This window comes from Lissotriton vulgaris, chromosome 4_1, assembly GCF_964263255.1.
Source record: "Lissotriton vulgaris chromosome 4_1, aLisVul1.2, whole genome shotgun sequence".
Classification (NCBI taxonomy): Eukaryota; Metazoa; Chordata; class Amphibia; order Caudata; family Salamandridae; genus Lissotriton; species Lissotriton vulgaris.
The window spans coordinates 349,809,669-349,833,437 of NC_141691.1; the positions used below are offsets into that span (position 1 = coordinate 349,809,669).

General features: G+C 46.8%; 1 protein-coding gene across 1 annotated transcript in view; it reads left to right on the forward strand.

The window, feature by feature from the left end:
• The window catches only part of LOC147718738 (sodium- and chloride-dependent neutral and basic amino acid transporter B(0+)-like), a 1,096,946-nt gene that overhangs the window by 242,046 nt on the left and 831,131 nt on the right, over positions 1-23,769 (forward strand). Inside the window, exon 7 of the mRNA XM_086966772.1 lies at positions 18,330-18,470. Within this exon, the coding sequence (XP_086822898.1) occupies positions 18,330-18,470 (141 nt within the window). The remainder of the gene's footprint in view (positions 1-18,329; positions 18,471-23,769) is intronic.

Sequence of the window (23,769 nt, forward strand, 5' to 3'; positions counted from 1 at the left end):
CAGGACGTACGGGCCCCTGTAACACACAGATAAGCCCCATGGCTCTGTTTTTTTCCCCCCTCATTTGTGCAAAATGTGAGCTATAGAAAGACAACTATCCCTAGTATTGGGTCCTTACCATCTAAGGATTTTTTCTTGCCTCGTCTCGTAGAAGGGAACGCCTTCTCGTCTTGAGGTGAGATTGTGCCTTGAGATCTCCAAATTCACCAGGATAGTCACTCATGGTTCCACCGTGGTGACATTCCCAAAATTTGTTATGTTGCATTATGTGAAATCATTTGACATCCCTTCCTACCCTATTACTACTCGCCATCTTGGGGTTTATTACTGTCTCATAGATCCCAGAATTTCATCTGGTTATTTTCCTCTCTGAATTGGTCCAGCTTTTTAACATAACCCATTCAATTCAGCCAATCGTTAAGTGTCGGTGGGCTTGCGTGTATCCACTTTATTCATATCTCTCTCGTCTAGCAAGAAGGATTAGTACAAACAGTTAGGGGCTCATTATGATCACGGGCGGATCACCACCGCTGGGCCGGCAGTGGCGTATCGCCACCCGCCAAATTACCCATTTTCACCCCGCCATATTAGTATGGCGAGAGGCACTTCGGCGGACAGACTGTCAGACGCTTTTCCGCCAGTCGGATTGCTGGCCGGGTGGAAAAGGCACAGGAAATGGTGTCAGGCACCACCATCCATATTAGGATGCATGCTTTTCCATGGCAGAGACTAGGCCACGGAAACGCATGCAGGAAATCCCCGTTGGGACCCATTGCAGGCCCCCTGGGATGTAGGGTGTGGGTGGATGCACTGGGGGGTACCCATGGTACCCCAATCATTGCCATGGATAAGGTGGCAGGCACTGCGCATTGCCTGTCACATTGTGCATGGCAATGCACAACATAGGCTTTAACATTGTGGTGGGTGCTGCTTACAGCACCGCCCGCCACAATGTTAAAGTCGAGGATGCGCCCACCAGTGTGGTGGGTGCATCCTAATTGGCCTGGCAGGACCGCCGCAACTTGGGCGGTCGTCAACTTGTGCTCCGTTGCGGAGGAGGCCCCTAATTGTTTTTGCTTCTCGTTTAGAAAAGGAGGAGACCCATTTTTATCCACCATACCAAAAATTGTTATATCTATGCATACCTCAATGTCCTGCCCTAAGGCTTTATTTATAATCTTACCTACGCTGGCCCAAAACAAACAAAGTTGGGGACACTCACAAAACATGTGGATGTCTGCCTTTGTCTTGCCACATTTTGGACAGCTTCTCACCACTTGTTTGTTCATCTTTATTAATCTTTCTGGAGTCCAGTATGCTCTGTTTAGGATAAAGAGATGATTCTTCCTGCGAGTTGGAGATTTTATTACACGCCATAATAAAGGATACTTGCCATAGTTGTTGCAAATACTGTGTTTTGAGATCTTTATTCCATAACTCTAGTGATAATGTAAGATCTTCTCCCGCTTGGATCATGAGCCAGTACCATTTAGATATTTATTTTCTCTCTGGGTCGCATTGTAACTATTCCTCTACCTCCATATTGTCTTCTTGAATCTTCACTAAGCCTCTTGCCCTGCTTGTGAGTTGCTAGTATTTAAATCTAGACAATTGCCCATTTGTACTTGTTAGTACGGAGTCCCAGCTTATCAAGATTCCTGCTTGTATCAACTGTCCTCACTTTGTTATAGCTGCATTCTTTCTAGGGGCTGCCAGTGCGTCTTTCAAACATTTTGGAGTCCCTGGTCATTCCCAAATTGGTGCTAGGTTCTGTAGTATGGAAAATTTAGTATTTTCATGATCTGATGCCAGAGTTTGCAGGCTGAATACAAGAACTTTAGCTTAATTTTCTCAATTTGGGTAGCCAAATGTATATAAACAGAAGTCCCCTTCTGTACCTGCCTTGAAATATGGAGTATAGAGTGTTCCTTAAGAATAACCATAATCTTTAAACTGGAAGGCTTTATAATAATGTAAAAGGTCAGGGCTGGCAATGCCACCTTGGTCTTTCCTCCTATGCAGCTTTTTCCGTGCACCTCTTACTCCTTTTGAGGCCCATATAAACCCATTGAGCTCGCCTTGTAGCTTCCTCATCCACGGAGTTTTGTATTCTAATGGGGTTAAATTAAAGATAAAAGAGAATTAAGGTAAAATGGCCATTTTTATAGCATTGGATCTCCCCATGAACGATGTTGGTAAGCTACTCCAGGATCTTAGTAACTTTCTTGTCTCTAACTTTTATGTTGAAGTTCACTTGTGCGATTTCATCAATGTTTTTTAATATCTCTACTCCAAGTACTTAATTCTACTTTTTGCTAATGCAGATGGTAGTCGGGTGTTCCATTCCATAATCTCAATTTTTTGGTGGTTAACCAGGTACCTTTCCGAATTCATCTAGCCGATTGATGATGGTAGGGAGAGATGCCTTCAAATTGCATGTAAATACCATCAAGTCATCTGCATATAAAGCCTCCATCTTTTTTAATCCTTCTAAATTAAACGGGATGACACCTTGTGAGTTCGCTAGTGGCTCGATATAGAAGTTAAATAAGTAGGAGGAGAGTGGGTATCCTTGTCGCGTGCCTCTTCTGATTTGAAATTCTTTAGTGAGGCTACTATTTTTGAGTAGTTTTGCCACCGGAGCTGCATATATGTTTATTACTGCCTTTAGAAACTTCTTTCCTAGGCCATTCTGGGTTATTGCTTTGCCTAAGAACATTCAATTTACTCGATCGAAATCCTTCGCAGCATTGAATGTGAGAACTGGAGGTGGGGTGTTTTTCTTGTGTGGCTATATCAGTAGTTTCATCAGTTGGTGAGTGAGGTTGTGTAGTTGTCTCCCCTTAATGAATCTTTTCTGGTGTCCATGAATCAGATGACTTGTAATGTGTCCTAATCTCGTTGCTAGGGTCTGCATATATATTGTATAATCATTGTTTAAGAGGGATATGGATCTATATGATTCACATTCCAAGGGATCTTTCCCTGGTTTTAAAATTTGATAGTGGCATCATTCCAGGATTGTGGGAGAGCAAGCCCTTTGTCGAAACCCGTGTTTAGTAGGTTCGCTAACCTGGGGGCCAGTGTTTCTTCTAAAGCCATAAATAGTTCCTTGGGTAGTGCGTCTGGTCCTGCTGCCTTCCCGCTCTTTAATCTCTTTAGCACCTCCGGAACTTCCTCTATCGTCATTTCTGAATTCAGTGTTTCCCCAGCTTCTACTTCTAATCTTGGGACAGCTGACTTACTCAGATAGGAGTCAACCAAATCTCTGGATACCACTAGGTCCTCATGATATAGGGCCTGAAAAAAATCAGTAAAAGCCTTTTCGATCCCTAGGTCATCTACTACCTGGCCACCCAGAATGTCAACTTGTATTGCTACAATGATGTTTCTGTGTAGATTAGTTTTAATTTTCCATGAAAGGAGTTTCCCTCTGCCTTCCCCAAATTCGTTGTTTGCTAATTCGCTAGCTTCCCATCTTTTCCTAATTCTCTCATCCAATAAATTAGACAGGTCCTCTTTCTTTTTGTTTAAACCTTCAACTGCTTTGTCTTGGTCAAATTTACACATGGGAAACAACCTTTACAATGCACTACATTTACAATGCAGTCATTACAATGCAACATCCTTTACATCGCATGCTTTTACAATGCAGCCATTACAAAGCATTTCACTACAATGCATGTCATTACAACACATGTCACTATAACGCATGCCATTACAACGCATTATAAGGTAAGTAATTGAGAATAGTAATTTTAACCTTACACTGTCCAACACTTACCCTACTGCTGCACTCATTGGAGTGGGAATAGTAATTGTTACCCCTACACTATCCAACACTTACCCTACTGTTGCCCTAAAAGTAATATGGTTGTAATGGTATGCGTTGTAGTGGAATGTGTTGTAGTGACATGCTTTGTAAATGTAGTTTCCAAAATTGTGTTGTGATGGCATTCGTTGTAAAATCATGCATTGTAATGGATGTTGCAATGTAAAAACTACGTTGTAAAGGCATGGGTTGTAAATGTTTGCGTTGTAACGTCATACATTCTTTAGACACTGCTGCCTCCAAGTTCCTATGTTGGTCTAGAATTTCCGCCTCTAGCTGGCGGACTTTGAGTCTTGTCTCCTTATTTCTTGAAGCCACCAAGCCAATTAGAGCCCCTCTAACTTTTGCCTTATAGGCATCCCAAACTACTTGAATAGGAGTTTTGTTGTTAATATAAGTTTCAAAATATTCCTGGTTATGGATTTCAGTTTATCTGTGAGCTGCTTATCTAAAAGAAGGGTGCGATCCAAAGTCCATCTTGTAGCCACCTGCCATCGTTTTATTTCTATGCAGACTGGGGAATGATCGGATAAGTGTGCAGGTATATGTTCAACCTTGTTAACACTTGTTTACTGTTTTATCTATCAGAAAAAACTTGATCTTCGATGCATGACAATACTTTATATTTTTATAGGTAAATCTATTTTTTTAGTTACCCCTATTCATCCATTCTCTTATTGTAAGAAGGTTGAACGCTTTACCCGGTGGATATCTGTCATTTTTAGGGTCTAGCACAGATTAACATTTCTTCCCAGGATAATTGGAACAGATACTTCTATTAGTTGGGAATAGAGAACTTAAAGCTGAGCTGGGTCGTCTGTGTTAGGAACATACTATCCAACAATAGTGTATAGGCTTCCTCTTATTTTTACTTTGACTATTGCCCATCTCCCCTTTTGGTCAGTTACCTCTTCTATGATTGTTGCTTTTGCTGATTTAAAAAAAAGGATTGCCCCACTCTTAATACAACAAGAATAATTAGTACAGATATAGCTGTCAACCCACATCTGATATTTCATTATCTTGCCCTATTCTGAATTTAAGAGTTATGTCTCTTGTAAGATTATGACCTCACTATTCACAAGTTTTACATATTCCAAAATGTCTTCTCTTCCTTACTCTAAGGCCACTGATGTTCCAGGGCTTGATGTTTATTGTTGGCCACTGATTTTCTTTCTCTTTGCTATGAACACCCCTCTTGTCTTGTCAGGACCTTAACTAACCTGATGGTCAATGCGTCGGTCAAATAAAATGTGATTTTTTTTTTCTCCCAAATGCTCCCTCAGCTAGAAAAGAAAATGTGCAAAAAAGTAACTAAAACCCCCACAACCCTCTCCGGGAGAACCCTCCCTGATATCATTGGACAAACCTGATTTGTCCTCTTTGAGAGACGTCATCTTAAGGCACTGCTTGTATTTCACTAGTTTTAACCCTAAGGTTTGCCTCTGCTTCTGTTGTGACCTTATTTGTTCTAAGAGGTTAGCTAACTCTTTTGGCTCCTTGATGTCATACATCTGATTCTTCCACATGATTCTCAGTGAGACTGGGAATTTCATCTGGACCGTTGCCCCTAGTGACTTGAGTTCCTCCACGTGATTTCCCAGCTCCTACTGCCCATCTTGTGTGGCTCTTGATAAGTTAGAACAGATTCTGAAGTTATAGTCCTCTTTGGTAAAGGTATTTACTTTTAAAGCTTCGCTCAAGATTTTTTCCTTCAGAGTATAAGTTTGAAGTTAACTAAGTTTTTTTTAGTTTGCCTAGTTTAAAAGGACTCTTTGGAAGTCTTCCGCAAGCGTTTCATCATCCATCCCAGGGATGAAATCTTTCAGCAGATTATTCACAAAGCTTTTCATATTGTGTCCTTCTAGGCCCTCTAGCATATTTAGTATTCACAGGTTGTTTCTTCTTGCATTATTTTCCAATGTCTCAATTTTTTCTCTAAGTTCCTTCCCAATTGTTTTTAAGGTGTAGATTTCTCCATTGCAGTCTTTAACGTCTTTCCCAAGCTTTTCTACTGTGGTTTCTACCACAAGTACTCGGTCCATTAGCGAGTTTACTTTAGTTTCATGTGCCTCACAAGTTGCCTGAATCTCTTCTTGGTTTCTCTCAGATTTAGCAAAGTTTGCTCTCATTTAGTCAGAGTACCCAGAAGGTTCCCCATCATGGCTTGTGTGCATTGCTCTGGAACGCACTCTTGCATGTCTTTGCCGCACTTGTATTGAGGTGTGCTTTGACTTATGTTCTCGACCTCTGGACCTTCCTGGGGAACTGTTAGGGGGGCCTTTCCTACCTCCTCTGGGTATACCATTGTTAAAACTTAGAACTGATTATGCGTGTTTATACCTCCATCCATGGGGGATTGCACCACACCTGGCGTATCATTGGCACTGCCGGTAGTCTTTCCCTCGACCCTAGACCCCACAGTAGCAGTAGTCTTAGAGGTTTGTTTGTCTTGAATTTTAAAGGAGGAGCGGAGGGAGGGAGTCACCTTAATTTTCACCCCTTGTTTGCTTTGAGCAACCTTAGTCGCTAATGAGGTAGTGTTCCCCCCTTGAATTTGCGTGTCCCTTGCTTATCTCCCATTTTCCCACTTCTGTTGGTTATAGGGTTTGTCGGGGTTAAGACCCGGTTGTCTTTTGTAGAGCTAAGACCTGCTTTCCCAGTGAATTTGGTAACAAACTGCCTGCTTTTCAAACCGTAACTAATACCTTGACTTTGTACTTTGGTGGAGTCTCCTGTGGGGGGGTCTTTTTGTTCCCTTGCACATTTCTGATTGTCTGCAGGCGTTGTAGCCTGAGATGACTGCTCTACTGGTGCTCGAAGGGCAAGTTCACTTTTCTTACCCCTCTCCCTGCCTCTTACCGGTGTCATGCACACTGCCTTCTTTACCTTATTCACCTCATGGATCCCCTGTATGTGATTCTGGCCGCCGCTCTCTGTTTCCAGTGTAGCTCTGACGCAGCTTCCCCCCACACTCTGCCTATATGCGTGCGCGTTGCTGCTTTATCTCTCGGAATCCCAGGGCGCATATCTCCGACTATCTTAATGCCTAGTTTGGGAGACCTGGCCCGCTGTCTCGTGTACAATGGGTACAACTTCGCTTCTTGGGTCACCTTTGGTTGAGGATAGGAATTCCTTTCTTTTTTCGTATCATTTTCTTGTGGATTCATTTAGCGGGTCCATTTACGAGCCTTGTCATGCCTTGTTATGGACGGTGCTCGCAACTGGAGCGCTCAGCCGGCTGCCATGTTCTCAAAACCCCATTGAGGTGATTGTCCCTGGGCTTAAAAGAGCCTCAGGAGAGGGGCCCCATGATTCCCCCTCTTTTTTTAAATTTCTGCATTCTCCAAGGTCCTCGCCCACCCGGGGGCTAACCATCAGAGAAATACAGGAGCCAGTGAATCTTTTTATTTTTTTTTTACATTTTATGGTGGGAGCTGTTGATCAGCGTGACTCCCGCTGAAAAAAATGCTTTTTGCCCTGTGTTGGCAGCCAATCACATTTTGGCACAGGGACTGTCGGATCCTTGGTTGTCCAACGTCATTATGGGTGTTAATTGACTTTAGTTTTATTATCTCAAAAACTACTTAACGGAATTACACCAATTAACAAAGAGGGTTCTTTCTGGATAAAGGGCTAGGTTTCTGCCAAATTTGACACAATAACGTCCAGCTGTTCAGGCTGTAGTTGCGACTAAATTCTCTATGGAAATTACCACACTTTTTTTTTTATCCTCTTTTTCTCGTGCCACGTTTAATGGATCTCCCTTAAACTTTCCATGTGCAACAAGAATCACTGGGGAACTTTTTTGGCAAACTTTTGTGAGGATTCATCAACCGGTGTAAAAGATATAGGGCCTTAGCATGACTTTGGCATTGTGGCAGCTGGTCGCCATGCCAGCGCCCCGCTGCCACACCGCCAAAGCCATATTGAGACCGCCAGCTGGATTCCCTCTAGGATCCAGATTGATCGGTCCTGTGATGGCTGGCTCGCAGTGGTGCAGTGCTAAGGCTCATACATAAGCCTTAGCGTGGCACCACAATGGAAATGCCACTGTACGTTCCTGCAGGGCATCAGGTCCATGTCCTGCAGTAACTGAGGATGCATGCATACTGTCCTCCGGACTGACAAACTGATAATAAGGCCCATAGGCAAGTCAAAATGCGTTTCCTGTAAACTAGGTCCTAACTATAGCTACCTACATGTGAGCGCTGGTAGGTAAAGTCGTCAACCAGCACATCATGCTCGTGGCCATCACTGGCTCTGAACCATGTCCCAGTACTTATAATCTCTTTACTATGTTTGAGCGCACTGTAGTAAAATGTGTGCAGTAAACCTGTGATGTCACACATGTTGCTTTGTTTACAAAAGAAGGGAGAAGGTGATCCAAATTGATCAAGGAGGGCGTGATTACCACTCGCATGGAGTGGAAGGTCCAGCCTATGTCAAGGCCCTCAGTCAAAGTTGTGCAAGAAAAGTTGACTAGGCTGTTCCTCAAGGGGGCAAGGAAGTGGGGGGGGGGTGTTGTTTGGGGTTGGGTTGTACAGATATCCTGGTCAAGGAAGCAGTGGTGGTAAAAAGGTATTGACCTCCCACTGGGTATCCATAATGTTGGACATGTTGGCCTCACACACCCTCGCAGGTGTCATGCTTCATCATTGGCGGTTGCTCCTCGTCGGGTAGGCGGTGCAATTCCCAACGGGCTCACCTCATAGAGGGGCTCTTTAGCGGAGATCTTTTGAGTCCAACTGCCTATTGGTGAAGTGTGGGTATGGGGCCAGTAGGTTTAGTAGACAGAAGTGTGTGGTTAAAATGTAGCGTAGGGTACCTGAGACTATTTTATTCGGGTGGTCCCTCGTTACAGTTAAAAACGTGGATCTAGACTAGAATAGCTAGAAAAGTGATGTTTCTTTATTCTAGACTAGGCTAGAGTTTGGAGAGGTTGGTCGACATGTTTCTCGCTATGTACAGTGACTGCGAGTCATCAGGACCTATTATGTGTTGTCTACCAAAGGAATTACCTAAATCAATAGTGTTTACTTATTGATCAGCATATGGGTAGAAATGTTACCTCACTGGTGATTTGTCCTTGCCTAAAGGTCAAGAATTAACCGCCTCATCAAAACTCGGCGGGTTGTACAGCGCGTAAAAATGCCTCTGTCATAGGAGGCTATGTTTCTCCGCGCGGTAGGCTTGTGTCCTACCCCTCTGACCGTCTAGATCCACGTTTTTAACTGTAACGAGGGACCACCCGAATAAAATAGTCTCAGGTACCCTACGCTACATTTTAACCACACACTTCTGTCTACTAAACCTACTGGCCCCATACCCACACTTCACCAATAGGCAGTTGGACTCAAAAGATCTCCGCTAAAGAGCCCCTCTATGAGGTGAGCCCGTTGGGAATTGCACCGCCTACCCGACGAGGAGCAACCGCCAATGATGAAGCATGACACCTGCGAGGGTGTGTGAGGCCAACATGTCCAACATTATGGATACCCAGTGGGAGGTCAATACCTTTTTACCACCACTGCTTCCTTGACCAGGATATCTGTACAACCCAACCCCAAACGCCCCCCCCCCCCACTTCCTTGCCCCCTTGAGGAACAGCCTAGTCAACTTTTCTTGCAACACATGTTGCTTTACCACACATTGCAAACCTGTTGAGTCACTTCAATGAACATAGAAAAATACTGCCACTTGTAACACTGTATATATTGCACCCTTCCATCATTGCAAGCTCTATGTGATCAAGGTTGCATGTCTGGCGGCCGAAACACTTCATTTGGACATTTGATGCACTAAATAAACATCATTAAGCAACAAGTCTTGCCTACTGAGTCTGTTTCCCGGTACTGCGCCGCTCTCTGTGAAGGTTGCATTGCTGGGATCCTGATGTGACATATTATGCAGAACACAGCTGTCTCTGCTACACAGTCCCCCTCTTCGTAATTGACTAATGGGCCAACGTGATTTCCAGAAGCCGATAATCTACATGAGCTCCGGGAAGAGAGGCAGTTAATCACAGCCCCCTGACAGCTTCACGACGCATGCCTTGAATACCCATCGAGTTGGAGGTGCAGGATGAGTCGGAGGACCCAGTCGGACATTTCCATACACCCGGTGGTGAGTACGAGTTGCAGCACAAGCTTGTGTCAAGTTAGGAGAGGAGCAAGCACCAGCCCCGCTGTACACTCACAAAATTGGGTTGAATCCGGGAGCATCACTACACAATAACTTTGCACATACATCATGTCCAACAAAGCGCTGCGTGGGAGGGAAATCAGCCGCTGAAGCGCTCTTTGATAACCTACCGAGCACTTCTGGTCTAACCAAAAATGTGGAAACTAATGCTGGCATGGCAGAACGACAGTTCCAAGACTAAGCTTAAAGCGCTTGAAAAATTGATGCGCACCGAGATCACCAAATAGTGGGAGGCCAAATCGCTGCAAAAATGCAGAGGCAGAGCGGGTCCCAAGGGGGCTCAGAATAATGTTGGTGCCCAGTTTTGAACAACCGAACCCTGAAATGCTGAAAGAATGGGCTGCAAGCAACTTGGAGGCATCAATTCACCTCGTTAACATACTAATAAAGTATGCGGAAATCGACAGGGAAAGCATACAATGTAAAATTGACCAGTTGAATAGTGAATTGGATGCCATGGATCAAAAGGATGCAATTGGAAAGGGAAGAGAAGAAATTGACAAATGCCTGAGCAAACATGAGGACACAAAGGCCAGCAAAGTATTTAAATTTGCCCGAGACAAAACGGATTACGAGTGTGGGCAAATTTTCACATTTGCCAGAAATTATGACTCTATCAGGACACAACGCATGAATAAACAGAGCCAGGAGGACCGTCCAGACCGCCAACCGGCAACACTGAGGGGGCAGACTCAACATCACTGTATGATTTAAGCTCCTTGGCTGAAAGTGGAGCCGACTCGGATGATGGGGCCAGATGGAGAAGTAGCAATATGCCCGGCAGAGACAACCCTAGACCTGGAGAGGAGAAAGGTTTTTTTAGTCTACGACAGCCGGCAGACCCTCAGGCCACGGTTTCCGTGGAAAGAAAACACTGGCGCAAAAGAAGGCGCGAAAGGAGGAAACGCAGAAAAACCAAAGCGAACGAAAGAAGAGGCAATTGAAGAAAGAAATAAGTAATGACACCTGAGTACTATGGATTTATCTGAGGCAGAAAAACAGCTCCTCACGCTGGGACTCACCTATTGTCCCGAAAGCACTTTTGACTACAGCAATATCCTGATTGATGTTTTCAAGTTCATCCGTAAACTCAAGCTGATCAAATTCTTTAAGCTCAAACAAAACCATGCAACTGAGCCTAACATTGCACATGTTACCCTTATCGCTGAGCAACGTCCCACTGTGGCTGACATCTCTACACTTCACACCCTGGGGGAATTAGCAGTGTCCTGCACTCCTAGGCCTACACAGCAAGTCCTGGAGAATGAAGGCATCGTGAGTCCAAGCCGTATTCCCAGCCCTTTCAAACCGCACTCCACCTTTACCCCAATGATGCCGAGAGACGCTATAGACATCTACAGTGATGTCATCACCGATGAACTAAGGGCATTGCACCTGAAAACTAAGAGGCAATCCAGAACAATTGGCAAACGCAATCTGAGGTACAAGGAGCTGATGAAAAAGTTACAAAATAATAAAGTCATCAATAATAAAGCGGATAAGGGAGGGAACATTGTGCTTTGGCCACGTGATCTCTATTTGGAAGAGGCCAACAGGCACCTCAACAATATCACTTGCTACAAAATCTCCAGTCGAAAAGAAATAGCCAGCAGCAATAAGGACCTCAAGTGCCATCTTAATGACTTTAGAACACAAGGACAATTAAGTAGGGAAGAGTGTGCTTTCCTAAACATTGAGTCACGGGTTCTACCAATTTTGTATTTTCTGCCAAAGGTGCACAAAAATGTGACCCCTATGCCAGGTCGGCCTATCATCTCGGCCACAAAAAGTATCTGTGAGAATATCTCCAAGTATGTGGACTTCTTCCTGAAGGATTTGGTGACGAGCCAGAAGTCCTATCTAACGGACACTAGCGATTTCCTGCTCAAGGTCAAAGACGCCCCCTGGCATGAGAACTATCTGTTAATTTCAATGGACATTACATCGCTGTACACCAGCATTCAACACTCAGATGGACCGGAGGCCTGCAAATATTTCCTCAGCAAAAGACCTATAACTGCCATAGACACAATTAACTCATTCTGTTCCTCATTGACTGGTGCCTGATACATAATTTCTTTGTTTAATAAAAAGACTTACCAGCAACTAAGAGGTGTGGCCATGGGAGCCTGCTTCTCACCCAGCTGCGTATGTTTACATGCTGGCTGGTGGGAGGAACGGGTTCTCATGGTCAAACGCCAGGCAGTCTACAATACCAACATAGTGTTGTGGCTGAGGTACATAAGCGCCTTCTTTGTGATTTGGCGAGGGGATGTGAGCAGTGCAGAGTTTCATTGAAGAGATCAATAATAACGATCTCAATCTGGAATTTAATGCCAGTATTAGTGCCACCTCTACTGAATTCCTAGATGTCAGTTTGTATATCTCCAATTGCACTCTCCAGACCAAACTCCACCGCAAGACCACTGCAGGAAATTCCACTCTACACGCCTCTAGCTTCCACCCTCGACTCCAAATCATGAGCATTCCATATGGGGAGATGTTGCTCTTGGCCAGAATCTGCAGCACACGTGATGATCTTCTAGTTTGCCAGGTGGAAGCAAAAAAAGATTTAAGGCCCGCGGGTTTTCCACAGCGTCATAGGCAAAGCCATAGACCGAGCTAATGCCATACCTAGAGACGAGCGGTTAGTGGGTCAACCAGCAGTTGAAGTTTCCCAGTGCTACCGCTATTCTCTTAGAGCCCAGTGGCGTGGTCACCCCCAGATTGATCATCACACAACACCGAGGAGAGAACCATCAGATCAATGATCAATAAACATTGGGGAATTATAAAATCTGACCCCACAATGGGGAGATTATTAGCACAAAAACCAGACATTATTAGAACCAAAAAATCACTTGAATTTACTGGTTAAACCAGTAATCTTAAATGTGAATAACTTGCACCAGTATTATACACTGCTTGTGATCTTCGGTAATTTACTTATTGTTGCATTTCAGGGATATTTAGGTTTAATATTAGGAGCCCTACATATACATTCAGTTTACCTTTTGTTTTAACCTTTGTTTTATATATATATAATGACTGAAAGGATAAGATGAAATCCTGTTTAACTTCGATTATAAAACCTAATTGCAGGTGAAGAAACCTCAGAAATTCCCTGAGCACAGCTAATGTTTAAGTCGAGTTAGGGTTCTGAACTAAACTAAAACTCACTGAAATGTGCAAGTTATGTTCAGACCACAATCCATAGCTCACACAACAGAAATGCAGACCATAACTCGTACACCAAATGTTATGAGCTCAATCTTGATGAGACAGATGAAATAAAAATGTCAAAAATAATCTTACAGATGAGATTAAATCTCATATTCCGTTAACACTGTAAAACCGATGATAATGAATTAAGTATTGTTTATTTGGTTGAGCATGTAGTGTTTGTTTATCATTCTGTGATTTTGGGTTTTCTTATGAACATTGTGAGTTTTTTTAATCTACATTTTGATGTTATCATCAAATCTAACCATAACGTGAATTTAACTTTTGGTTTTAAAAGTGAATCTTTGTGGTTTCTGATCAAATATGACATAGAGCAGTTGGAATTACTCAATTTTGACAGATTTCCAAAATCAAGAAATGTCAATCATGAAATACCTTTCCGACAACAAATAAAGTTTTCATGGAAAAATTACTTCTTTATTGATGACAAAAAGGGTCTTTTCCGTATATTCACTACAACCCAGAAGTAGAAGAAGAAAAAACCATGAACAAAAACAAGGAAGAAGTCAGAAAAGTACGAAGGGAAAAGAAATCGAGTATTGAGGTCGGAAGAGTAGGGGTGGTAGTAAAGAGAGTTTAGGGAGAACAAAACAGGGGCAAAGTAGTAGGAGGAGCAGTATCAGTACAGGAGAAAGAAGGGAGGGAAAAGTATCTAGGAGAGGGGCAGAGGAAGAGCACACGCAACTATACCTAACTTGCTTTAATCAACCTAGTGGTAATCATTTATAGAGAAAAATATCAGCGGGAGGGGGGCTAAGCCTTTCCCTGGTGGGCTGGATCCCCCCATCTGCAAGATGGCGGGGACAGAGTTATGCTTCACCTTACCTCCCCCACCTGAGGGGTGGAGTTGGCAGGGGTGAGCACACCTCTGGAACCTCACAAAGGCAGCAAGCCTTTGAAGCTTCCCCTCTGTGGACCCTGCCCATCCTGGGGAGGAGGCTTGGCATCTCATCCCAGGATGTGCATTGTTTCAGGCCCCTGGGAGCAGCAGGCTCTGGACCCAGGGGTACAGAAACATGTCTGGTGGTGGCAGCTGAAAGCAGCGACTTAGCCTGGACACCAGTGGTAGGTCGTTTTTCAGGGGGCATCTCTAAGATGCCCTCTGAGTGTATGTTTCAATAAATCCCACACTGGCATCATTGTGGGTTTAATGTGCTGAGAAGTTAGATACCAAACTTTTCAGTTTTCAATGTAGCCATTATGGTGCTGTGGAGTTCGTAATGAGAAGCTCCCAGCACCATGTGCTCTTAATGGCGGCACCGCACTTAAAATGTCTAAGAATGGACTTAGACACTGTAGGGGTACAGGGCTCATGCACCTGTTGCCTCGCCACTGGTATAGGGCACCCAGCTAGAGGGGTGACTGATCTATGCCAGGGCAATGGGTTGTAGGCCTGGCACACAGGGATGTGTGCCATGTTGACTCTTCACTTTGTTCTGCACCAAGTCACGCAGCCTGCAAAGTGTGAGTGTAAAGCTACAGGACCTCTAAGGGTGGCACAATAAGTGTGCAGCCCTTAGAGGCCTTCTCTGGTCACAGTGCCCTAGGTACCTGTGATACCATTTACCAGGGGCTACCTTGTGGCCAAAGTTGCCAATTTGGTTCTTTTTTCAATTCAGTTTTAGGGAAATTACAGAGGCCCTGTGTACCTGATTGGCAGGAGCCCAGGGCACACTCAGTCAAAGCACATCAGCAGTTCAGCAAAAAGTGGGGGCTACAACGCAGAAAGAGGGCAACTTTCTCACACATACACACAACACATAACGTAACTGATGTCATCCTCCATGTTTAGGTCTTTGCTAGACTGCCTATTGTTACACTGCCATTTACATAGGGGATTTTATTAATTAACTAGCAGCCCGTCCCGACTTTGTCCAGGAGCAATCAGGCTTCCCCGCCCGCCCGACATTGTGCAGCAGCCCGGCCCCCCGCCCGCCCCGACATTGTCAAGCAGGCCGGACCCTCGCCTGCCCCGACCCCCGCCTGCCCGGAGCCTTACCGTAGTCGCCGCTCCTCCCCTGCGCTCCTCATTTCACCGCACATTGTGCAGCAACCCGGCCCGCCCTGACATTGTCAAGCAGCCCGGGCCCCCGCCTGCCCCGACCCCTGCCTGCCCAAAGCCTTACCTCAGCCGCCGCTCCTCCCCCGCTCTCCTCATTTCACCGCTCCTCGCCGCTTACCGCTCCTCCCGCCTGTCCGCCGGTCCTCACCGCCATTCCGCCGTTTGTCACCGCTCCTCCACCGCGCCATGTCCGCAGCTCCTCCTCGCGTTCCTGGACGCCGCTCCTCCCCGCGCTCCTGACGTCAGCATGCAGGTCACGGCCGGCACTACTTCGAAGGGACTACTTTTTTTTTAATAATGCATATTTTTATACTTCATATAGCCTATGTCCATCTGCACAACCTGACGATTACAATGATGTATCGGGTGTGTGGATTGGCGCTGTGGTTCCCGAGTTTACCCGCCTCAAAGGTGCAAAGTTCTTCCTTTATATTAGTAGTATAGATATAGATATAGATAGATATAGATTAAAATACATTTGATTTTTTAATAATTACATGTATGGTTGTATAGTTTTTAAATTCAAAATAGGTGATTAAAATATTTTATAGTTAAATCCTAAAAATGCACTATTTTTAAATCTATTTCTTATATGAATTGTATTTATTTATTTTTAACTGTTTTAAATTTAATTTGCAGTATTAACTGGTTTTAAATCCCTACATCCTTTTTTTTCTATGGGAGGGTGTTGTAATATCACTGGTTGAACATATGCACTGCTGAACTTACTACTTTGAACACTGAAACGTAGTAAGCTTACTCATAAGTGTCCATTACTTTTGTGAATCTGGCCCGGTGCCTAGAGCGTCCTCCGCTCTCAGAACACCCTTCAGAGTTATAGCTCATTCCTCAAACCATTCAGCTCTCCCTATATGCCGATGGTGATATTACCCTTAACTGAGGGCCCCAGGACCTTATCAGCGCTGGAGGCAGGCCTCAGAGCGCTATCAGCACCCCCTGCAGGTGTCCGAGTTGAGCGATGCCTCACAATAGACCATCAGTGTGACAGCACTTAGTTCTGACAGCAGACTTCAGGGCGCTGCAGCACCGGCCTTGGAGCGCTATCCATCTACAGTGCAAGTAGCACCTCGGAGCACACCCTCCCACCGCACCTCGGGGTGCTATCCTCCCATCGCACCTCGGAGCGCTATCCGTCCGTCCAGGGTACAGGCAGCAGTCCCCCTCCCTCCTGCTCAGGCGACAAGGCTCTCGTTGTGGCTCTTGCGGCACTGAAAGGCCCTTTGTGCTCCCCGCAGCCCTCCGTTAGGGCCCATCAGGGGATGAGACGGGCCGGGTTCCCCGCTCCAGAGGCTGCACAACAGAGGTCCAGTGACTGCGGCCTGGCACCGGCCCCGCCCGTCCCTCACCTGGGCCCCTCTCGTCACCCCTCGGCCGCGTTGTACTGCCATTACCCGTGCCCTGCATTTGGCCTTGTCAGTGCACCTGACCCAGGCCCACCAGGGATGCGTGACTGAGCGGGTCTGGTCCCGTCCCCGGCTGTGGGCGGAGTCCTGCCCCTTGCCCGCAGAGTGCCCCCTAAACTGCAGTCTGTAGTCACAGCAGTGTGCAGAACCATGCCTGGAACACCTGGAACTACAACAGTACTCAGGACGTGCAGCCCAGGCGCCAGCCCGCCTGTCCGGAGCCTTACCTTAGCCGCCGCTCCTCATTTCACCGCTCCTCGCCGCTTACCACTCCACCGGCCTTTTCGCCGGTCCTCACCACTCCTCCCCCGCGCCATGTCCGCCGCTCCTCCTCGCGTTCCTGGACGCCGCTCCTCCCCGCGCTCCTGAAGTCAGCAGGTCACGTCCGGCGCTACTTCGAAGGGACTACTTTTTTTGTATGTTCATTTTATAAATAACGCATATTTTTATACTTTATATAGCCTGTCCATCTGCACACCCTAACGATTACAATGATGTATCGGTGTGTGGATTGGCGCTGTGGTTCCCGAGTTTACCCGCCTCAAAGGTGCAAAGTTCTTCCTTTATAATAGTAGTATAGATAGATAATGAATTTTATGGAGGGCTTTGTGAACATTACATATCAGAACTTGCACATTTTTGTGGTTTTACACATTTAAGAAGAATAATAAATTTCTAACTGCATTTTGTTTTAACATCACAAGCGCCTGATTTACATAGGTAAGCGTACACATTTATGCTTTTTTAGTATTCACAAAACTGCATTTTAATAGTAATTTCATGAGTGCAAAGACTACGCAGTCAGGACGTAGAACACCACACATAAAAAGATAGGCCTGACCAGTAACATTATGAAAGAGGTGACTATGAACGTAGCATCATTTATCAGTTTAAGCATATGCCGCTATTTAACAGCATTGTGTTTTTAGGTGGTGTTTTTTGTTGGTATATTTATTGTGAGGTCATAGACATTGCATTTGATGTGCAAGTTATAGTTTACAAAGGGCTGCTGTCCACTTCCTAAACATGTTTTAAATAGATGCAAATAACAGATTTTAAAGAAATGTTTTCGTCACTTGTCTGGTGAAGAAAATTTGCATTCAAACAATACAAGTGCATAAAACAATGAAATAGTGGAATACCTCATAGTAATTGTGCAATGCAAAACGCCATAAGTCACGAAAGTGCTGATATAACAATGAACCAATTGCTAATGAATTTGATGAATACCATAAACACCCAGTGGCTAAGCTCCAACATCGAAAAGCACGCCAGCAGACCCTTATCTGAACATATTATATGAACTCTGTGAGGCAGTCTCTGCCAGACCTAAATGTTTAAATTAAAAGGCAGGCATTTACTTTTTATGTTGTCTTTCAGAAAGAGTCTCCATAGATCTCGTATTACTATACTTCCACATTTACCAGCAAACTCACCTTTTTTTCCTCTAAGCAGAGGAACAGTAGCATTTACTTTTTGCACTGATTGAATTTAACTAATATCATCATAAGTCCTGGTATAAGAAGTAAGGTGTATATTTCACGGTTGACATCTTTCTTGGCAGGTTGTTTATTTTACAGCAATATTCCCCTACGTTGTCCTGCTGATACTGCTGATTAGAGGAGCAACCTTGGAGGGTGCAGGTGAAGGAATTGCATACTACATTGGAACAAATTCAAACTTCACAAAACTATGGGAGGCAGAGGTGAGGTGCTAATATTCCTAAACACTCACATATAAAAATTATGATTTTCACGTTCTCTTTCTCAAAACCCTGGGTATGTTCTGATGTGCATATACATTTATGTACTAATAAGGTCAAACAGTGGCTTAGTCATAGTCTGAAGAGTGTAGATTTCCTATCAGAAAATGGTGACGCCAAATGGGAGCATACCATATAAAGTCATTGCATTTGTTTAAGGAAATTCACTGGTTTTCAGGGGAAGTGACTCAGTGGCCTAATACATCCACTCCAGGAATCTGCGTTTGACCTACATGGCCCGTCATCCTCCCGAGATCAATAAAATGAGTTCCATTAAGTCCGATACCAAATACCTGTTACTTTAGTGCCAAGATGCCCAAGGGTGGATGTGTGCTTTACAATCCGGAAAGTTTTTGTCAGCAGTACCCATGCGCGTTGGCAGGTGGCGTTGTGCGGGTCCACGTCCATCATTGGCATCGTGGTCGCTGAGATGATGTTGCGGCAGCTACTTAGATCCGCCCTCACGCGCTGATGTCAGTCCTTTCTTTTTCTGCTCCAGCAAGCGCAGGTTCGGAGAGAGCTGTTACTCCAGTCCTTTCTTGACTGAGTTTCTTAGGCGTTTTTATCTCTTTTTTTTTTTCGAGTTGATCGACTTCTGGTGCTGTAGGGATGCCTGGTTAGTTGAAGTCCGGCATTCGGCTCCACACCGCTCAAGGTCCTGGTCCTGTTGGAGGTCAAGGGACTGGTCGCGGAACCATCACCATCGTTCGTCGGCATCGAAGTGTTTGCACCCGGTTAGGTAAGATGAAGCATCACAAGAAGTCGAAGAAGCGTCACCGCTTGCTGACTTTCCCTCGCCTGTCACGCGACACGACTGAGGATGCAGGTGGTGCCTTCCCTGCGGCTCCGACAGAGCCTATGGTGGCGCCGTTGGCCTGCCCGCCCTGCCCTGGTCCGCCTGCGACTCCGGCCCAGATGCATGATTTTCTGTCAGCCATAGCGCACTTCTTTGGGCCGTCAGACCCCGCTGGCCCGACTGGGGGTCCTCGCCCTTCTGTCGGTGGCTCCGGCTCCGGCATTGCTGTAGGCTCCTGTCCCAGCGCCGCAGGGCCTCCAAGGATCCAGGACTGGATCCAGGTTGACGCCGGATGACCTGGTGACACCCCCACCAATGGCGGCCCCACCGCCGACGTTGCCCGTGGCACCGCACAACATCGCCCCAGGTCTCAGCCCCCATGTGGACGGGGAGCAGAAACGGCGTCGCTTGATGCCGATTCCAATTCTGATGGGTCCTTTCTACCCTTATATCCAGCCTCCTTATTTTAGGCCTGTTCATCAGCCATCGGAGGAAGGGAAGGACTGGGAGGGGTCTGAGGACCCTCTCACAGATCAGTGTGAGTATGACCCGGACTGGGCAGAGGAACTGGGGGAATGCCAGTGGTCTGGACACCTCTCCTGACTTTGGAATGCTCACTCCTCCTACCGTGGCTACGGAGGAGGGTGCAAGCTACACAGTGGTGTTGCGTAGGGCGGCATAGGCCGTCCACCTCCAATTCCCTAGAGTGGCCGTCAGGACTAACCTCCTGACAGATGCTTCAGCCGGCGGCTACCACTGCGAAGCCACTGCTGCCTTTTTTAATGAGGCACTTTCTGACGTTCTTTTGGGCGCCTGGTCCAGGCCCAACACAGGGGCTCCTGTGGATAGGAACATGGCCTGATGCCATCGCCCAGCTCCGGCCAACCCCCTTTTCCACTCCCAAGACCCCACCCCTGAGAGCTTGGTTGTCCAAGCTTCCACGTCTCAGTGTACATGCCCTTCCGCACCCCCAGACAGGGAATCTAAGAGACTGTAACAGTTTGGGAAGAAGATTTATTCTTCTACCAGTTCAGGGCTGCGGTCTGTGAATGCCGCATGCCTCTTGGGCCGTTATTCCCACTCTGTGTGGGATACGGTGGCACTAGTGCTGCCTCATGGTTTCGGAGGAGGATCGGACAGTGCCCTCCCAGGCTTTTGCTGAGGGGAGAGATGCAGCGAAGTTCACAATACGATGTGGCCTTGACACCGCCGTCTTGCTGGGCAGAGCGATTTCCACGACAGTGGCACTCCGCTGCCATGCCAGCTGCGGACTACTGGCTTCTCTGGGATGTCCAGAACACCCTGCTGGACATGCCCTTTGATGGCATTCGCCTTATTGGCAACAAGGCAGATAGTGCGTTGGAGGGTTTAAGGACTCGCTGGCTACAGGCAAGTCCTTGGGCCTTTCGGCGACTCTCCCTTCTGCTTTTCGCTCCTTTCATGGCCACGGAAGGTGCTCCCCAACAACTTTGCTTCAGAGCCACAGGCCGCAGCAGTCTCAGCTCGAACCTGGGACCCGCAGAGGCGGTTCAGGGGGCCAGCGGGCAGGCCAGTCCACTTTCACCCCAGCCACCACTGCCCCAAAACCTTCCTAGTACGGTCTTTCAGGCCCATCAAACACCAGTGCGCGGCAAGATTCGCCATCACCTTTCCACTGTTGTACCATCACTTTGGACAGGTGGGTTTTACAAATATCCGGAGGGGCTACTCCCCCATCTTCGAGACTACCCCTCCAGCCATGCCACCCCAGTACCACCGCATGTCGGGGGATCATTTGGCATTTTTTCAACAGGAAGTCAAGGCCCTCTTAGCCAATGGGGCCATCGAGCACGTTCCTGTAGTTATTACCAATACTTTCTGGTGCCCAAGCTGGACAAGGGCCTGCGTCCTGTCTTGGACCTCAGGGACATCAATCGCTTCCTCCGGAAGGAGAAGTTCAAGAGGCTAACCCTGTCTCAGGTCTTGTCTGCCCTGGGCCCTGGAGACCGGATGGTAGCGTTAAACCTACAGGACGCGTATTTCCACATTCCTGCCGGCCCACAGGTGCTACCTGCAGTTCACGGTAGGTCACAAGCACTTTCAGTTTACCGTGCTCCCTTTTGGCCTTACCAGTGCGCCTCGGGTGTTCACGCAAGTGATGGCGGTGGTCGCAGCTCATCTGCACAGATCACGGGTTCCAGTCTTCCCCTATCTCGATGACTGGCTGTTGAAGGCGGGCTCGCCCCAGACGGTCGTCTCCCACCTCCAGACTAAGGCCGTCCTCATGCATGTGCTGGGGTTCTCCATCAATGTGCTGAAGTCGCACCTGCTTCCCTCTCAGAAGCTCCTCTTCATCAGAGCGGTTCTGGATACGACACAGTTTTGGGCCTATCCTCCTAAACGGCGAGTCCAGGATATTCAGGCTATGATTCCGATTTTTTTGCCTCTATCCTGGGTTTCAGTCAGGATGACCCTGAGGCTGCCAGGCCTCATGGCCTCATGCATCCTGCTAGTCATTCATGCCAGATGGCATATGCGGGCTCTGCAGTGGGACCTGAAGTTTCAGTGGGTGCATCATCAGGGGAACCTGTACGATTACGCCCAGATCTCGAAGGGCACTGCACAGCAGCTGCAGTGGTGGCTCATGAACTGGCAATGAGTCCAAGGAAGATCCCTTCCTTCGCCAATCTGAGGACACAGTTGTGACGGATATGTCCCTCCTGGGGTGGGGGGGGGCCATATGGGACAGGTGGAGATAAGAGGCTTCTGGTCTCTGGTGGAGTCCAGGCCCCATATCAACCTTCTGGAGCTTCGGGTGATCCGACTTGCGCTGAAGGCATTACTTCCCTCTGTCAAGGGGAAAGTAGTGCAGGTGTTCACAGACAACACCACTGCCATGTGGTACTACAACAAACAGGGCGGGGTGGGGTCGTGGGCCCTATATCGGGAGGCTATGCGCCTCTGGACATGACTGGAACATCAGGGCATTCCCCTGATGGTTCAACACCTGGCAGGTTCACTGAACGCCAGGGCTGACCAACTCAGCCGCAACTGCATGATGGATTACAAATGGCGTCTTTACTTAGATGTGGCGCAAGGTCTCTTTCGATAGTGGGGAGATACTTGGTTAGATCTATTTGCCACCGAAGTGAGAGTGCAATGTCAGCAATTCTGCGCTTTGGAATTTCCAAGGCAGCAATCACTAGGCAATGCTTTTCGTCGCAAGTGGCGCTGCGGTCTGTTGTACGCCTTTTCGCCTATTCCTCTTCTACCCAGAGTGCTGAAGATCAGGCTTGACCGGGCCCAAGTCTTTCTTGTGGCTCCAGACTGGGCTTGAAGAGTTTGGTATCCCGAGCTACTCAGTATGACAATCAATAACCCGATCTGACTGCCTCTTCGGGAGGATCTTCTGTCGCTGCAGCAGAGGACGGTCCTCCACCCAAACCTGTCCAGTCTTCACCTCTTTGTGTGGAGATTGAGCGTCAACAGTTGATTCCTTTTGACTTGCCTCCTGAAGTCTGTGATGTCATTCTGGAAGCCAGGCATCTCTCCACTAAGTTGGTATACGCCTGGAAGGGAGAACAAATTTGTGGCATGGTGCAAAGCAAAGGCTGTGGATGTTCTTGAGTTCCACTTTCTTTGGCCCATCAGGGCTCTGCTCTGGGCACTATCAAGGGCTACCTTTATGCTTTTTCGGCCTTTCTCAGGCTCCCTGATCAACCCTCTATTTTCAAGTCCCCTGTTGTAAATATATTTCTTAAAGGCATTACTCATCTTTTCCCTCCTATTCCTTTCGTAATGCCATAGTGCGACTTGAACCTGGTTCTTACATATTTCATGTGCACTCCCTTTGAGCCTCTTCACAACTGTCTTCTTTGTCTGCTGACTTTGAAGTCTGCTTTCCGGGTTGCCATCACCTCTGCCAGTAGAGGGAATGAGCTCCAGGGTCTTTCTTGTAAACCTCTTTTTCTGTCTGTCCATCCAGACAAGGTTGTGCTCAGAACATGTCCATCCTTTCTGCCAAAGGTTGTCACTGCCTTTCACATTGGGCAGACCATCACTTTGCCCACCTTTTTTCTGCCTCTGTATCCTTCTAGAGAGGAAGAGAGGCTCCACCCTCTGGACCCAAAACGTGCACTCTCATTTTACTTGAACCGAACACAACAATTCCGGGTGGATGACAAGCTCTTTGTTGGCTACGTTGGCGCCAAGAAAGGTTGGGCCGTACCCAAGCGGACTATCGCCCAATGGGTCGTCTTGTGTATTAAAGCCTGCTGTTCTCCGGCTAAAAAGGAGCCTCTGTTGGGGCTGCCGCCCATTCCACCAGGGTGACGGCAGCCACTACGTCATTGGGGCGTGGTGTCCCCTTACAAGACATCTGTCAGGCAGCTACTAATATCATCATAAGTCCTGGTATAAGAAGTAAGGTGTATATTTCACGGTTGACATCTTTCTTGGCAGGTTGTT